Source organism: Zonotrichia leucophrys, unplaced genomic scaffold, assembly GCF_028769735.1.
Source record: "Zonotrichia leucophrys gambelii isolate GWCS_2022_RI unplaced genomic scaffold, RI_Zleu_2.0 Scaffold_468_39702, whole genome shotgun sequence".
In the NCBI taxonomy this organism is placed as follows: Eukaryota; Metazoa; Chordata; class Aves; order Passeriformes; family Passerellidae; genus Zonotrichia; species Zonotrichia leucophrys.
Window position 1 is genome coordinate 18,856 of NW_026992673.1, and position 18,089 is coordinate 36,944.

The 18,089-nt window shown below is 51.8% G+C and overlaps 1 protein-coding gene across 1 annotated transcript; it reads left to right on the forward strand.

Annotated features, from left to right (window-relative positions):
* The first annotated feature begins 5,472 nt into the window (after positions 1-5,472).
* On the forward strand, positions 5,473-6,405 carry LOC135441741 (olfactory receptor 14C36-like). Its single transcript, XM_064701285.1, has one exon. The coding sequence runs from the start codon at positions 5,473-5,475 to the stop codon at positions 6,403-6,405; it is 933 nt and encodes a 310-aa protein (XP_064557355.1).
* The last annotated feature ends 11,684 nt before the right edge of the window (positions 6,406-18,089 follow it).

Consider the following 18,089-nt stretch of genomic DNA (forward strand, 5'->3'; position numbering starts at 1 on the left):
TGCTGCTGCATTCCCCCCTCCCCTTCTCAGGCCGCCCTGCCAGCTGAGAAATGCTCCTTGGGGCTCGGCCTTGGCCAACAGCCCCTGGGCTCAGCTCCTCTGCAGCTCATCACAAACACTGTCTGCTCCAGGCGCTGCTGCTGCCCAACCAGCTTCTGGTTCCTTTAGCAGCAGCCCTGGGAACTGTTTTTGTTCCCTCCGTGGCACAACATCCCTGTTCTCACACTGCCAAAGAAAGCTGCTGATGCCAAGTGCGGCCAGGATTAACCATTGCTGGGACTGAAGCCCCTCACTTGGGGCCCTGCAAACAGCGCTCCAAAAGGAGCCCTTGGAGCTCTCCTGGGCCAGCGACTCCCTCTGAGTGGGGCCTCTCCCAGCCGGGAACTCTCCCGTTTGCTGCACTCGGGGATCCTGAACAACGACGGAGCCTGGGCCAATCCCCCCACTCCTCCAGGCTCAGCCCTTTGCCCTTTGCTGGGGAATTGCCAACGGTAGGGACGGACGGAGATGAGATCTCTTTGAAGCCAAGTCATATAACTTGTAGTTTATTACAAAGAGCGTGGATGCAGGGCCCTGTTGCGAGCTGCCAGCCACAGCTCGGAGCAGGGCCGAGAGAAGAGAGGCTTAAAGTGTAAGAGAGTCAACGGCAAAGGTTTAAGTGTGGAGAGCATGTAGAAAGGAGGGGGTGAAGAAGTGCATAGGAAAGACAAAGAGACAAAGAAAGAAAAGGGAGCCAAGAGGAGCGCGAGAGTGAGCAAAGAGATAAGGGAGAAGAGAGATAAGAAAGTGCCAAAAGAGAGTGAAAAGAGAGCGAAGCTCCCGTTACAATACAATAAATCACCTTCAGTGTTGAATATGCAGATTCTCATTAACCAATCTACTACAGCATGCATATCTTATAACGTTTCCACACAACCTATAAGAATCACTACATTACCATACTATGTTTACATGTTAAACCCTAAATCTTATTCTTTGGGTCGCATCTGCCAAGCTGCAAGGCCTGCTCTGACTCTTAGGCCTGCCTGCTTGCAGAGGGAATTGTTTCCTCCAGGGGGGATTACATTCAACTGGTCACAACTAAGGTATCTCAGAGGTTGCTTTCATTTCAATCTCACTTCTAGTTTCTATATTCTCAAAATCTTTTGCCAGGCAGTCATATTTAAAAGGCTTTCTTGTTTCATCCTCCCCAACAGCCAAAGGATCCACAGGGAGCATTTCCTGCCCTCAGAGAAATTTCTCACAGGTGCCTTGCACTGACTCTTGGTGTCTGTGTGCACACAGGAGTGCCTGTGCTGGGGAAATGTGGCAGAAATGCTGCTCTCCGAGAGGTTGGAGTGCCTTGGATAGCTGAGTCAGTCAGGCCTGTAAGTGAGGTTCAATCATGAAGTCTAAGTGAAGTGAAATTCTGCTAAGAGTTTTTCTTTGGCTAAATTGTTATGTTTAATAGAAGTTATAAGCTAATTTAAAATTTTGAAGGGTTATTTTTCTATTAAATTGCAAAGTCATAGGTTATGAGTTCTGTTAAATTCGGCTATACTCTGTTCTTTTGCTAAATTGTGAAGTTAAAGGTATCAGTTAAGGTTCAGTCCTGTCAAGTTTGAGCTCTGTTAAGCTTTTAGGCCATATTCCTTTTATCCTTGCCCTCTCTGTCCTTGAGTCACACACATACAGAGGAACAGTTCTCAGTTCATTTCTGATTTGATTGTCTGGATTTTGTTTCCTTGGTTTGCCTGAACTGTCCAGTCAGGAGCAGAGTGACTCTTGCCAAGGAACTTTGTGCTGCTGTCCCTTAATATTAAATCTGGTTTTTGCTGATCCCTTGCTGGGGATTCTTTCAGCACTCTCAAGCCCTCATTCGTAACAGGGTGAAGGAGACCTGGCCCAGGCTCTGGCCCTGGGGGACACGGGGATGCTGCCGGGGGGTCCCTGTCCCCCTGTCCCACCCCCAGGGCCCCGGCCCCCCGTCCCCGTGTCAGGCTCTGGGGTTGATCTTGTGTAACATCCTCTGGGGGAGGCTGCGGGGTCAGGGGCAGGGGGACCCGGGGGGACAGGGGACCCCACTGTGCATGAGCAGGGTTGGACTGCTCTGGGGGGAGCTGTGAGGGGGGCCGGGGCAGAGTGACCTCTCCAGTGACCTCACACAGCCCCTGTGATGTCACACAGCTCCTGAGATGTCACACAGCCACCTCTGATGTCACACAGCCACCTCTAATGTTACATAGCCACTTCTGATGTCACACAGCCCCTGTGATGCCACACAGCCCCTGTGATGTCACAGGGTATATGTGATGTCACAGGCTACATGTGATGTCACAATGCCTCCTATGATGTCACACAACCACTCTGTTATGTCACACAGCCTCCATATGATGTCATTCAGCTGCTGTGTGATGTCACAGAGCAGCTTTGTGATGTCAGTCACCCTGTGATGGCACAGCCATGTCTGTGATGTGACAGCCTTCTCTGTGACATCACACAGCTGTTCTGTGATATCATACTCTATGTCACAATCCACATTGTGATGTCACAGAGCCGCCTTCTATGATGTCACAGCTAGCTCTGTGATGTCACACAGTCCCCTCTATGATGCTCTATCTGCTCAGTGATCTCACACAACAAACTCTGTGATGTCATAGCCCAATCTCTGACCTCACACAGCCCACTCTGTGCTGTCACACAGCCCCTTGCTGATATCCCAGCTGCTCTGTGCCTCCATGACACAGCCACAGAGGAGCTGCTGTGACACAGCCCCCTCTGGGACATCCCACAGCCCCTGCCAGTGCTGAGCCCCTGTGAGCTCTGTCTGTGCCCTGCTGGTGTCCCTGAGGGGCTGCTCCTGGCCAGAGCTGTCTCTCTGCAGCGCTGCCCTTGCCTGGCTCTGCCTCTGGGCCAGGAGCCCGGCCCAGCTCAGCAGCACAGACACATCACAGGGACTTTAATGACCCTCTGGGGCTTTGTGCTCTTTGCATCAGACCCAGTCCCTCACAGTGTGCTTAAAGAACTTCTCAAGAGCTCAAAGTGAGATTGAAATACTGAAGTTTCTTGTACTTTAAAGAGATCCCTGTGAGGGACAGGACTGAGAAAGTGTCCCCAGGTTCCAGGGAGAGCAGAACACTGGAGGCAGTGATGACAGGCAGGGACAAGCAAGTGAAACGTGTCTGTGGTGCTGAGCACACCTGGATGTGTTTGAGGAATGCAAAGGGCCAAGGCCTGAGCCCCAGCCCCTGGCCAGGCAGATCCTGTCCCTCCCTCCTTGCTCAGGGCTCTTCCCAGGATGGGCACTGGCATGTGGGTATGGGCAATGGCAAGGGCAGGAGCATGGGGCGGCCCCTGCCAGGCTGCTGAGCAGGGACAAGGAGGCAATGAGGCCCCAGGCCTGCAAGGGTCACTTGTCCCCTGCTCCTGCCTCAGGCCCAGGGCCAGCAGCCATGGCCAAAGTGCTGCCCAAGTTGGCTCTGGCAGGGCTGTCTTGCAGCTGCTGCCCATCCCTGTGCCCTGTGCAGCCCAGGCTGTCCCACGGTGTCCCTGCCCTGCATCTCTGTCCCTGCAGGCTGTCGGCATCCCCCGGCTGCCCCACCTGGCTGGGCCCTTCCTTTGCTGACAGCTCTGCCTCCTGCCTTCCTTTGCTTGCCCACACAGAGCCTGGGGCTGCTCCAGGCTCCTGCTGGGGACGTGCTGCACCACAGCCCTGCCCTAGCAAAGGAATTCCTTTCTCTTTGGGTCCTGTCTGGAGCTCCCTATCTGCCCTTTGCATTAATTCTTTCTTTCTCTGCCTGTTCTCTATTATGCCAAAAGGATCCACCATCTCTGAAACCACCCTTCAATCCTTCCCAGGTCTCCTCTGCTGTCCTCAATCTCCACTCCACTCAGCACACTGCTCTTGTGTTCCTGTATTGTGCTCATGTGCTTGAGGCCTCCAAATCCCACCTTGGGAGATCTCTGGACCCTCTCCAATGTTTTGGCAAATGAAAACATTCTGCTCATAGTCTAAGAAAAGCACCTCAGGATAAGACCAGTCAGACCTGTGTGTCCTGGCTGCTTTTGCTGTGGAGCAATCCTTGGATAGATAGAATTTTCTAGACTGAATTCCAGTTTTGCCCATGGGCACTTTGATGTGAACAACGATTCTCTTCCATTGGAAAGAAAGAAAAGGCCCAATGTTTCAGATGAGCAGCAGCCGCCAAGTGCCAAGGCAAGCCAGACCTTTCTGGAATTGCAGCTTGTGCCTGAGAGAAAGCCTTGGATACACAGAATTTGGGAGGTAGAATACCAATTTTGGCCTCTAGTCCCTTGATCAAAAAGGCCATTTCTTTTCCATCTGAAGGAAAGCAGAGAGCTCCAGGTTTTGATCATAGATGAGAAGCAGCCCCTGGGAGGCCAAGCCAGCCAGACTCTTTTCTCCTTGCAGCTTTTGGCTGGGAGTTATCCTTGGATATAAGAAATTTAGAGGCCAAATCTCAAATTTGGCCAAGGCCCCTGTACGAGAAGACTGTTGTATTTCCATCACAAGGAAGGCAGAGAGCCCCAGTGTTTCAGGGGTAGATGACAGGTGGCCATCAGAGTCCACAACACCAGCCAGAGTTGGCAGCTTTTGTCTGGGAGAAACCCTTCAAATAGTGAACATTTTAGGAGGAGTAGCAATTTTGGCTGTGGAGGAATAAGAAAATTATTTTCCTCTTTTCCATAGGAAGGAAAGCACAGAGCCCCAGTGTTTCAGGGGCTGATGAACTACAGTCACTAGAGACCAGGGCCATCCAGACCTGTCTGTAATGGCAGCTTTTGTGTAGGAGCAATCTTTGGATATATGGCTTTGGCGGTGGAATCCCATTTTCAACCATGAGCACCTGGAGAAGAAGGATGGTTCTTTTTCCTTAGGTAGGAAAGCACCGAGCCCCAATGTTTCAGGGCAGAATAGAGGCAACCACCAGAGGTCAAGGCCAGCCAGAGCTGTCTGTCCTGGGAGCTCTTGTCTGGGAGAAAAAAACCCTTGCATGTAGGAATTTTGGCGGAAAAGTACCTCCAAAAGTACCCTTGGTATCCCATCCTGTTAAGCTGCATAGGGAAAGAGAGAAGGGTTTGGATAAAATTATTTTTAAACTGGAGAATTCCAAAAGTCCACTGTATTTTTCAAGAAGGATTTAAGTGTGATCATGCTGAAATAGAGAGAGGTTAAATGAACAAAGGGCACCTGTGTGGGACCAGCAGGCCTGACTGCACTGGGGCACAGGGAGCCTGTTTTCCCTCTGGGCTCCCCAGTGTTCAGACTGAGAGCAATGCTGAAGATAAAGCGGTAACTCAGAAGGCGCAGAAATCCAAAATAAAAAAAAAAGAAATTAAGAAAATTTCCTTCAAAACAAGATAAATATATTGAGGGGATTCCTAATAAAAGAGCATAGCATGGACTCAAGGAAATCTGTCCAAGCTTGTCAATGTCTTCTTCCAAAAGTTCACTATGCCCAGAGTGAAGGAATGTCCAACAGCAGCTCCATCAGGCACTTCCTCCTGCTGGCATTGGCAGACACGCGGCAGCTGCAGCTCCTGCACTTCTGCCTCTTGCTGGGCATCTCCCTGGCTGCCCTCCTGGGCAACGGCCTCATCATCAGCGCCGTAGCCTGCAGCCACCACCTGCACACGCCCATGTTCTTCTTCCTGCTCAACCTGGCCCTCAGCGACCTGGGCTCCATCTGCACCACTGTCCCCAAAGCCATGCACAATTCCCTCTGGGACACCAGGAACATCTCCTACACAGGATGTGCAGCCCAGGTTTTTCTGATTATCTTCTTCCTCGGAACACAGCTTTCCCTCCTGACCATCATGTGCTACGACCGCTATGTGTCCATCTGCAAACCCCTGCACTACGGGACCCTCCTGGGCAGCAGAGCTTGTGCCCACATGGCAGCAGCTGCCTGGGTCAGTGCCTTTCTCAATGCTCTGCTGCACACAGCCAATACATTTTCCCTGCCCCTGTGCCATGGCAATGCCCTGGGCCAGTTCTTCTGTGAAATCCCCGCCATTCTCAAGCTTTCCTGCTCACACTCCAAACTCAGGGAAGTTGGGTTCATTGTGGTTAGCCTTTGTTTAGGACTCAGCTGTTTTGTGTTCATTGTTTTCTCCTATGTGCAGATCTTCAGGGCTGTGCTGAGGATCCCCTCTGAGCAGGGACGGCACAAAGCCTTTTCCACCTGCCTCCCTCACCTGGCTGTGGTCTCCATGTTCCTCAGCACTGCAGCACTTGCTCATCTGAAACCCCCCTCCATGTCCTCCCCATCCCTGGATCTGGCCCTGTCAGTTCTGTACTCGGTGGTGCCTCCAGCCCTGTACCCCCTCATCTACAGCCTGAGGAACCAGGAGCTCAAGGCTGCAGTGTGGAGACTGATGACTGGATGGTTTCAGAAACAATAAACTTCTGGCCAATTTCTGCATATCACTTGTAACAAAACTAATTTTTGATAGTTGTTGTTGGTTTCATTTTGGGGATTCATTTCCTTTGTTCTGTGTCTTGTCCATTAAGAAATGTCATTCCTTGTGCGATTTCTCATTTTGTTTCTCTCCATCTTCCCGGTGGCCACAGACTGTGTCAATGAGGGGCTCTGCTCTTGGTGGCTTTAAAGGAACTAAAGGATCTCCCAGCAAATCTTCACCGGAGATCCCCGTTTTGTTCCTTCTCTGGAGCTGCAGCAGCAATGTCTGTGTGCACAGCTGGGGGCAGATCAGTGCTGGCCCAGCAGCTGTGCCCAGCAGCAGCATTTGGTGTTGCCGCTGTGCTGCCATGGCCCTGCCATGCTGCCCTGGTGGCCCTGGTGTTGCTGCAGGGCCTGAGTGCTCTCGGGGCCAGGCACAGCCCTGGGGGTGGCAGTGCCGGGGCTGCAGCAGGGACAGGCCATGGGCACTGCTGGGGCAGCACTGACGCCTCAGGCCAGGGCCTGGGGGCTCCAGGCTCCTTGCCCAGGCTCTCTCAAGAACACACCCAGGCCAATGCTCAGCACAGAAAAGCCCTGTGAGCAGCCCCAGGCTGGCTGTGGGCAGGCTGGGGGCAAACAGCATGGCTGGGGCTCTGCAAGGGCCCTGGGGCAGACGGGAAGGAGCAGCAGAGCAGGGGCTGATCCATCCCCAGTGTGCTGAACAGCCCAGGGCAGCGTCCCAGAGCGTTTTTATGTAGCTGCCCACATCATCCCCCCTCTGCAGCCCTGGCCTCTCCCCCAGCTCACACAGGTGCCCCATCCTTGCAGGCACAGACACGGCAGCACTGGCTCAGGAGCCCCTGTTTGCATTGCACAGAGCAGGGGGAGCACCCCCATGCTGTTGGTGTGGGGACATGAACCTGAGGGAGCACAAATGCCATCAGCCCCTGGGGCCAGCAAGGGCTGGGGGACACCAGGGAAACCACTCAGCTTTGTCCTGGACTTTGCAGTCAGCTGGAAAGTTTGTTCCCATCAGCTGGGAGCTTCCTGTCCCACTGCAGACGCTGTTGCTCAGAGCCAGGGCTGCCTGGCAGCCGCCCCCAAACTACCCTGAGCATTTTCTTTGCTTCCCCTTTGCCTTATTTAGTCTTCCTGCTATAAATTTCTTCCTCTTGCCCACTCCTGTTCCCTCCCCTGCAAACAGCCCATCCCTGTTTGCCCTTTCCTCTCTGGCCCCACTCCTCATTGCAGTTCCTTACTTGGCACCATGGGAATGTCCCTTGGGCAGCAGGATCATCCTACAAGTGCTGCAGGAATTGTCTGCAGGCTCCTGCAGTGCCTGGTGCTGCTCCCTTGCCAGAGGCACCCCAGGCCAGGGGGGCACATCTGGGCTGCTGTGTCTGGCTCTGGGGCTCCCTGTTCTGGGCAGTGAGGAGGAGCTGCAGAGGCTCTGCAGGACTGACAGGATGGGCTTTGGGGCTGCCAGGAGAAGCTGAGGGACCTGGGCTGCTGGAGCTTCTGAAGAGGAGGCCCAGGGCTCATCGGTCAACTGTTCCAAGGGTGGTTTCAGAGAATCCCAGAATCAGCAAGGGTGGAACAGGCCATGGAGACACTGCCTTGTCTCCTCTAAGCCTCCTCCAGGAAAAACACCCCCAGCTCCCTCAGCTGCTCCTCACAGGAGTTGTGTTCCAGACCGCTCCCCAGCCTTGTTGTCCTTCTCTGGACACGCTCCAGCCCCTCCATGTCCTTCCCAAATTGGGGGCCCCAGAACTGAACACAGCCCTCAAGGTGCTGCCCAAGCAGTGCTGAGCACAGGGGAAGAATCCCTGCCCTGCTCCTGCTGGCCACACCATTCCTGATCCAGGCCAGGAGCCATTGACCTGCTTGGCCACCTGGGCACACTGCTGGCTCCTGTCCAGCCTGCTGTCAATCACTCCCTGCAGGTCCCTTTCTGCCTGGCTGCTGTCCAGCCACTCTGTTCCCAGCCTGTAGCACTGCAGGTGTTGTTGTGGCCAAAGTGCAGGACCCGGCACTTGGACTTGTTCAACCTCACCTTGTTGGATTTGGGCCCTGGATCCAGCCTGTCCAGGTCCCTCTGCAGAGCCCTCCTACCCTCCAGCAGATCAACACTCACACCCAGCTTGGTGTCATCTGCAAATTTGCTGATGCTGGACTCAGTCCCCTCATGCAGATCATCAGTGCGGATATTGAAATCCACGCTGGCTGGCTCTGATCCCTCGGCCATCCTGTGGGTGCCCTGTGATGGCACTCAGGGTGATCTGTTCCATAACCTTGCCGGGCACCCAGGTCAGGCTGACAGGCCTGGAGTTCCCCAGCTCCTCCTTCCAGCCCTTCTTGGGGATGGGCTCACATTGGCACCTCCAGTCCTCTGGGACCTCCCTGTTGAGCCAGGACTGATGGTAAATGATGGAGAGCAGCTTGGGAAGCTCATCCACAGCTCCCTGATCCCCCTAGGATGGATCCCATTCAATCCCACACACCTGTGCGAATCTGAGAGGCTTAGCATGTCACCAACTGCTTCCTCCTGGATTACAGGGTCTGTTCTGCTTCCTGTGCCCATCTACCAGCTCAGGAGATCAATTATCCTGAGGACAGCCTGTCCTAATATTGAAAATTGAGAGAAACAAGATGTTAAGTAGCTCTGCCTTCTCCTTATCTTCAGTTACTATATTCCCCACTGCATCCAATAAGGAATAGAGGTTCTCCTTATCCCATGTTTTGCTATTAATTTAATTGTGGAGACATTGTCTATTTTTTTTCACAGAAGTGGTCAGGTTAAACTCTAATTGAGTTTCACCTCTTAACTTTTTTTCTGCACGACTTTACAACATCCTTAAACATTTCCTAAGCTGCTTGACCTTCTGTCCAAAGCTGATGCACCTCTTGTTACCCTTGAGTTCCCACAAAATCTCCACGCCTAGCCAGGCCAATCATTTTCCTCACTAGCTCATCTTTTGCCACACTGGGACAGCCTGCTCCTTCCCCCTTATGATTACTTTCTTGAAATGTGTCCATTCTTCCTGGACCCCTTTGTTTTTAAGGGATGTTTTCCTTAAAAAAAAATCAGTGACTGATTCATTAATCCCCACATCTGCATCCTAAATAGGCCAAAGTCTGCCCTTCCTAATTCCAGTGCAGAAATTTTGTTGCTGCCCCTCCTTCTTTCACAGAACATTGAAAACTTGATTATTTCATGGTCACTGTGCCCCAGGCAGCCTCCGAGCCCCACATCTGCCACCAGCCCTTCTCTGTTTGTGAACAGCAGCAGACAGAGCTTTCCTTGGCAGTGGGAGTGTTACCAAAAATTCAGTGAAATAGAAAACTCCTTAACATCAACGGAGCATTAAAAAGCAGCATTATTTATTGAGGGGGATGCACGGGGGACAGCTCCTCCCAAAGCCCTGCAGGCTGAGTAAAGGAAAGTTTCTGTTTATATTCTGTATTTTGCATACATATTCATTAATTGTCCCAGACTAAATATACATCTGATAATCATTTTCCCCAAATCATTAATGTCTTTCCCCTCCTCTGTTCTCCTGGGGGTCTCTCTGGTGGTGCTTGGTGCTTGTGGACCCCAATGTTCCAGTGGGCCTGGCCGAGTTGGCAGGACACTGAGGCTGCTGAACTTACAGTTCCCTTTCTCACACAATGGGCATTGTGTGGTTTCCATAGGCCTGGGCTTTTGGAGAACAAGCTCCAGGTGTCAGCTCAGCTGGTGGAGACAATTTATCATCTGGTAACAAGAGGTCACAGAGTGGGCTATGACATCACAGAGTGCCAGAGTAAGGTCATTGAGTGCCACAGAGTTCATTATGTGAGGTCATTGAGCAGCTATGACATCATGGACAGCCTCTGTGACATCACAAAGCCAGCTATGACATCACAGGGCAGTAGTCTGATATCACAGAGAAGATTATGAAATCACGGAGCAGACTATGACATCACATAGTGGGTTATGTGAGGTCATCAAGCACCTATGGCATCATAGACTGCCTCTGTGACATCACAGAGCCAGCTGTGACATCACAGTTCCAAGGTCTGAGCATACTATGATGTCACAGAGTTGGCAGTGACATCAGAAACCATCTGTGTGACATTGGAGAATATGCTATGACCTCACAGAGCAGACTGTGACATCACAGGATAGACCTCTGACATCAAAGATCAGACTACGACATCACAGATTTTCCTGTGACATCACAGATTTTGCTGTGACATTACAGGATGGCAATGTGACATCACAGAAGGGATTGTGGCATCAGAGAGCAGATCTGTGACATTAGAAAATGGGCTGTGACATCACAGAGCAGGCTGTGACATCACAGAGTTGGCTGTAACCGGCTGTGACATCACAGAGTTGGCTGTAACCAGCTGTGACCAACCATCAGAGACCAGCTGTGTGACATTAGAGAATGGGCTGTCACATCACAGAGCAGGCTGTGACATCCCGGAGGGGCTGTGTGACATCCCAGCAGGGCTGTGTCAGGTCACTGGGTTGGTCACTCTGCCCCAGCTCCCCCTCACAGTTTCTCCCAACAACTCCAATGCTGTTCATGCCCAGCAGGGTCCCTGTCCCCCGGGATCCTCCCAGCCCACCTGGAGCCACAGCCTCCACCAAAGGATGTTCCACAGCATCCACCCCAGAGCCTGACAGCGGACAAGGGGCCAGGGCTGTGTGACCAGGACATCAAGGATGTGGATTATCCAGGTCACTGTGGCCTGGGTTGGGTTCCCCAGGGCAGGAGAGATGTCTGGCAGCTGGAGCAGGGTCTGGGAAGGGCCTCCAAGATGGCGCTGGAGCCCTTGGGCTGTGGGCAGAGGCTGAGGGAGCTGGGCTGGTCAGCCTGGAGCAGGGAAGGCTGAGGGGCTCCTCATCCCAGCCTGGCAGTGCCAGTGAAGAGGGGATGGAGAACACAGAGCCAGGCTCTTCACAGGGGGCTGGTGGGAGAGAAAAGCCAATGGGTGGGAGGGGAAAGAGGGGAGATCAGCCAGGACAGGAGGAGATGAAATGAGTCAGGCTGCTTTCAGCATTTCCTCAACACCAAGAGTGCCTGACCTCCCTTTTCCATCCACCACTGACAGCTTTGCAAATCAGGAATTGTTGGAGCTCTTTTGCCCCTACTTCAGGACGAGCATCCTGATACAAGAACTTAAGACTGTTTATATTTATCACAGAAGCATATTTGTCTGACATTAATTTTAGTATGGAAATCACCTGTGGAGGGTGCACTCACCAGATACTTCTGGGATGTTGCACATAGCTCAGGGAAGAGCGTGATTGTTATTAAATTGTGTCCTTTTCAACCATGGTCTGTTGGCCATGAAGAGAAACTTTCTGTGCCTCTGAGTCTCACCAGTTCCTGACCCCCAAAGGACACAAACTTGATGAGTTGTGGTTCCCACTCCAGTGGTGGCACCTGCACCTCCCTCTATTTCCAGAGCAGAGCTCCCTTGTCCCAGAAAGTCTCTGACAATGCAGAGATGAAGAAAACAGGACAGGTCTTTTGGATCAGGGGCAGAGCACAGCCAGGGATTTGGGGTGGTTGTGAGCCCAGGGCAGGACCCAGCCCTTGGCTTTGGTGAACCTCATCCCATTGTCCTAGGCCCATGGATGGCTCCAGCCTGTCCAAATCCCTCTGCAGAGCTTCCTGCCCCCCAGCACAGCCACACTGCCACCCAGCTTGGGCTCACCTGGGAACTGACTGAGGGTGCCCTCGATGGCCTCATCCAGATCAGCAATAAAGAGATTGAACTGACCTGCCCAAAATCCTGAGCCCTGGGACACCCCTGGATGTGACTCCATTCCTCAGAGGCTCTGAGTGCCAGGGATCGAATGAGGGAACTGGTGGTGTGATAAATGAATATGATTCATGCTAACAACTGTAACTATATAGATATTTTAGAAAAAAGTAATAGAGGAAAAGAATATGTAATTAGTGTCACAAAACAGATGTTTTCAGATGTTCATGAGATTATAGGATCCAGGATGTAGATTGTAGTAAGTAACATCCCAAAACAGAGTAGGCCTTGGGATAATTAGAGAATCAACCTTGAAATAAACAGAATTGAAATGATTTCAGGTGCCTATGAAATAAAAAGGCTTTCTTTTGGAATATAATACCGGCTTCTATGACTAACACATGACTTGGGGCACATGTGCAACATGTGGGGTTGTTCAAAGAATAGTGACGATGAGGAGGAGCCTCCATTGGATTGACCACCAAAGAGCCAAAAGACCCCTTAGCAAGAGTGAGAGCATGAACTGGGCAGTACAGTGACATAGATTTCAAGAATCAAAAACAGGAAGAGATTTATGGGATAATACTGATGAATCTGTATTAGCATACACTATATAAATATGTGTTTGCATTCCTGTGCTTTTTGTACAGGAGGGTGAGAGAAACCCTCCCCATATCCTGATTGATCAGTTTTGCTTATGCTTTATCAGAACCACTGAGAAATTTTTCTGTATCTGTTTGACTTTATTTGATTGTAGTATTTTACATAAAATTGCTGCTCAATTAAAATTGCTGCTAAATTCAACATGGTTGTTTATTGAATTAGACATGCAGAAATTCTTTCGTAACAGTGGGAAAGAGGAAGGGACAAAGTGTTATTAATAGCAATAAAAGGTGTGTATTTTCATATCTATTCTGACAGCATTAGAAGGTGCTTGGGGTCAGTATAAACTGGACATTGCTGATACCAATCTATAAAGAGGAAAAGAGACAAGATAAAACAATTCTCTCCTAATTGTATTCAATACAGTATATTCACTTTGCATACACTGCGGAAATTTGTCTAATTAAGCACAAAAGAATTTAGAACTTAAATTATTCTCAGAGGCTTTTCTTGTTTGAGCATTTTGAACAAATGTTTATGAGCCTTTGTCAGTGAATTCCTGAACTGAAGAGCTTCAGAAAGAAGAGGCCTCTGGAGGAGTAAAATTCATCAGCAACCTCCAAGTGGCAGAGGATCCATCCCCATCAGAGCAGCAATGAACAGAAATGGGCACAACTGGGTGACTGCCCCAGCTTTGGCATGGGCCTTGGGCGTGGAGCATGAGCAGCTCTTGAGGGCTCCAAGGCCGGGGCTCTTGTGCTGCCCTGGGCAGATGGGATGGCAGCAGGGGCCGCAGAGCTCTCAGCATCTCAGCCTGAGGGGAGCAGGGCAGCCAGGGAGCCTCCTTTGGCCTTAGCCAAGCACCTTCCCCCATGGCTGGGGCTGAGTCCTGTGGCAGCTGCAGCTGCTGCTGTGCCCTTGCCAGGGGCTGAGGCCGTGGGGCAGTGGCCAGAGCAGCCTGGCCTGAGCAGAGCTGTGGGGCCAGAGCCAGCTGGGCTGGGCTGGGGAGAGGCCCTTGGTGCTGCCCAGAGCTCAGGGCAGCTGGCAGAGCTTGCAGGGAGCTGGGCTGGGCTCAGAGAGCCTGGCCCAGAAACCATCAGTGTCCATCTCAGCCTGGCTGAGCGTGCAGGGGCAGGACTCAGGCCAGGCCTTGTGGGGCAGGGCCAGAGCCTGTGCAAGGCATTGCAAACAGGCAAGTGGCCCAGAGAGGAGGCTGCTCTGTGCCCTTGGTGGCATGGACAGAGCAGGGAGGGAGCCCAGGGCATTTGTCAGTGCCAGCCTCTGTGCCCAGCCCTTGGCAGCCGTGGCTGCTGAGCCCAGCTTTGGCCTGGGCTGAGTTTGGCTGTGGCCCAGCTCCATCCTCCTGCGGTGCTCAGGGCCTGTTCCCGGCCATGGCCAGCCCTGGCTGCCTCTCTGCTGGCCCAGAGGCCGGCAGAGCCCGGGGCAGGGCTGTCTGTGCAGCCCCACAGGTGCCAGGGGCTCTGCAGGAGCTGGCAGAGGCTGCCCAGCAGGGAGGCTGTGGGGCACAGAGCCCCAAGGCTGCTGTGGGCACCACGGCACAGGGGCCGTTCCCAGCCGCAATGCTCCTGGCCTGGGCTGGGCCTGCACAGGGGCTGGGCCACCATGGCTGGGGCAGCACAGGGCCACAAAGGGGCCACGCAGCCGCTGCCGGGGCTGACAGCAAGGCCAGGCACACACAAGCAATTGCTGAGCATGGCCTGCGCTGGCCAGGCCTGACTGTGCCAAAGGCAGAGCTCAGCTGCCCTTGGGGGCTGCAGGAAGAGTCCAGAGCCCAAAGAGCCTCCATGGCTGTGCTGGAGGCCAAGGCTGCAGGAGGGAAATGCAGGGCTGCTGTGCGATGGGGAGGGCATTGAATTCCAGCACACACCTCAGCTCTCTGATGATCCCAGCACCATGCTGGGCCCTATTTCAGACTGAAGCAGAGCAGATGTTGGTGGGACAGGAGCCCTGCAGGGCTGGCAGGGACCTGCAGCTCTAAAGGTGCTCTGCTTTCCCTCAGGTGCTCTCGAAGAGATCCCATCCCAGCTGGGCACCTCAGGGCACAAGTGGCACAACCTGTTCACGGGCACACAACTGATGTCTGCCTGGAAAGTGGCACAGGTGTTAATACCTGTTAGTTTCACAGAATCACAGAATTTCTAGGTTGGAAGAGACCTTTAAGATCATTGAGTCCAACCCATGTTCTAACACCTCAACTAGATCATGGCACCAAGTGCCACATCCAGTCTTCCCTTAAACACATCAAGGGATGGTGACTCCATCACCTCCCTGAGTAGATGATTCCAGTATTCGACCACTCTTTCTGTGAAAAACTTCCTCCCTAATTCTAGCCTATATCTCCCTTGGCGCAGCTTGAGGCTGTGTCCTCTTGTTCTGTCTGTTGTTGCCCAGGGAAAGAGACTGATCCCCAGCTCACCACAGCCGCCCTTCAGGAAGTTGAAGAGGGTGATAAGATCACCTCTGAGTGTCCTTTTCTCCCGGCTGAACAACCCCAGCTCCCTCAGTCGTTCTTCATACGGCTTGTGCTCCAAGCCCCTCACCAGCCTCATTGCTCTCCTTTGCACACGCTCAAGCATCTCAACGTCCCTCCTAAACTGAGGGGCCCAGAACTGGACACAGCACTCAAGCTGTGGCCTCACCAATGCTGAGTACAGGGGAAGGATGACCTCCCTGCTCCTGCTGGTCACACTATTCCTGATGCTGTCCAGGATGCCTTTGGCCTTCCTGGCCACCTGGGCACACTGCTGGCTCATGTTCAGCCAACAGTCAACCAGCAACCCCAGGTCCCTTCCACCTGAGCACTGTCCAGCCACACCATTCCTAGCTTATATTGTTGCAGGGGGTTATTGTGGCCAAAGTGCAGGACTTGGCACTTGGACTTATTGAACCTCATCCCCTTAGATTCTGCCCATCCATGCAACCATTCCAAGTACCTCTGCAAAGCCCTCCATCCCCCTAACAGATCGACATATGCTCCCAGCTTAGTATCATCAGCAAATTTGCTAGTGAAAGACTCTAATTTCATGACATACAAACAAATCTTTATTATCTGGGTCATTTGAGTACTTTTAAGAATTGGCAGAGTTTTCCCACCAGGAACAGGAATTTCCTCGAGGTGTACTGATGGCAGGAGGAAAAATACAGATCTTCCCTTCTATGGGTGTCACCAATATTCTGTTTATTACTTCATCTCCCTTTTCCTTCAGGTGTTTTCAGCTCTTCTGTTGAAATGGCCATGTCTAAGGACATCTCTTCTTTTACAGCAGGTGGATCTATGTACTTCTACTGCTCTCTGATTTCATCCTCTAGATGCTCTCTGGTCAGTCAAGTGCCTCTCAACAGACTGGCTTCATGCTTTGAGCTGGAAGAAATTGCCCAATATTTCTGAAGTTCAAATAAATATATAATAAATATCATTTTAATTGTGTTTTTATCTATCACAGAATTACCTTATGCCTTGTTTAAAACTGTTGCTGTACAGAAATCCCTGGGGGATGGGGGACATGTCAGAGTCTGCAGGGACATCACAGAGAGCTGTGATGGTTATTAAACTGTTCAAATGTCCAACTTGTGTTTGTTGGCAAGAAACCTTTCTGTGCCTCTGAGTGTCACCAGTCCCTAAGCCCAAAGGACACAAACCTGAGGAGTTGTGGTTCCCACTGCAGGGGCTGCACTTGGACCTTGGCTCTGCACAGGAGAGCTCTTCATCCCCTTTCTCTCTTTTCCTCCATCTGGGAATGTAGAGGGCCCCTGACTTCAGTGTGTGACCCGTGTGTGCAGAGAGCAAATGTGGGCAGAATCGGGGCAGGGAGGGTTTGGGAGGACCTTGAGATCTGTGCTGGGCACAGAAGGTGTTTTCCATTGCTCCACAGAGAATGTCTGCTGTGGAAAGTGGATTTAATATCCAGCAGAGGAATGACTTTTGCCTTTGATGGTGCTGAGCCTTCCCTTGGCTTTTTTGGCTGACAAGAAATGAGCATCCCTCTGTGTCTTGGGCAGCTCCTCTCCAAGGAAAGCAGGTGGGAGTTGGAGCCAAGGAGCTGAAAGCTGCAGGTGCAGCCTGGGCTGGAGGGAGCTCAGATTTGCACAAGACTGCTCTGAGTGCCAGGGCTTGGATGGGGGAAATGGTGGGGTGGGGGTAGGGACAGAGTCTGATTGATTGTCAGCCATGAAGGGTCTTGATTTCCATATCTATTCCAACTGCATGAGGAGGTACCTGGATTCAGTGTCAATTGGAGATTGCTATTTACAGAGGAAACAAGAAAAACGTAAACAGGACCTAAAAAATCTTTTCCCACTGTCTTTTAAAATAGATCATATTCAGTTGAATGCACTTCTGAAATCTCTCTTATTAACCACACAAGATTTAGAAACTGAAGTCAAATTATCCCCAGAGGCTTGGCTTGTTAAGCTGTTCTGAATGTTAATGAGCCCTGGGGGCACTGAATTCCTGCACTGAAGAGCTGAAGGCTGAACAAGCCTCTGGAGCCATACTTAGATTCAGTGTCATTCAGTGGAGATTGCACAAATCAATGAATTAACAGGAAAAGAAACTGACTCCCATCCACTAAAAAAACAATTCTCTCAAACAAGGTGCCCTTGATGCCTCAGGCTCTCCCTGGCCCAGCTCCCAGCACGGCACTCTGCCCTTGTGCCCGAGCCCTTCCCTGTGCTGGGGCTGGCCTGGGGCTTTTCGTGCAGCGGGACCTGCGCTGCTCATGGCACAGGAAAAGCAGTTCCTGCTGGAGAAGGAGGCTCTGCCTGTAATGGGCTCCAACAACTCCAGCAAGGCCCTTTTTGCAAAGCCCCCCATGGGAAATGAATGAGAGAGGTCACACTGCTTTTGGGGTGAATCATGATGAAACAAGCCTGAATCCTCCATCCCAAATTTCAGTTTCCTCAGAGGGAATTGAAGCTTTGGCAGAGGTGGAAAAATCCCCAGAGAAAGGAACAACCAAGTGACACACCTGAGAGTTTCTGCAGAGCTGCTGAGCTGGCCCAGCCTGGGCACATCTGACTGACAGGACAGCACCTCAGACTGGAAAAGCCCCGTCCCAAATTTTAACGGCAGCGTCTCCTGACATTTCCCTTCTTGGGGTGTGTGGGGGATTCCTCCCTGCAGTGGGGACCCCCCATCAAGGTCACTGCTCCTGGCTGAGCCAAAGGGACTTGCCCACAGTCAATGGTCTGCAGGAGTGACATCAATCTCTGCTTAATTACAGATTTTGCTTTAATACAGTTGCTTTGAAATAATTTCTTAGTGCTGTATATAATATATTATGCATCTCTTAAATCATCGTT

Coding starts and splice junctions, on each gene's coding strand:
- LOC135441741 (XM_064701285.1), top strand. CDS start 5,473: ATGTCCAACAGCAGCTCCATCAGGCACTTCCTCCTGCTGGCATTGGCA.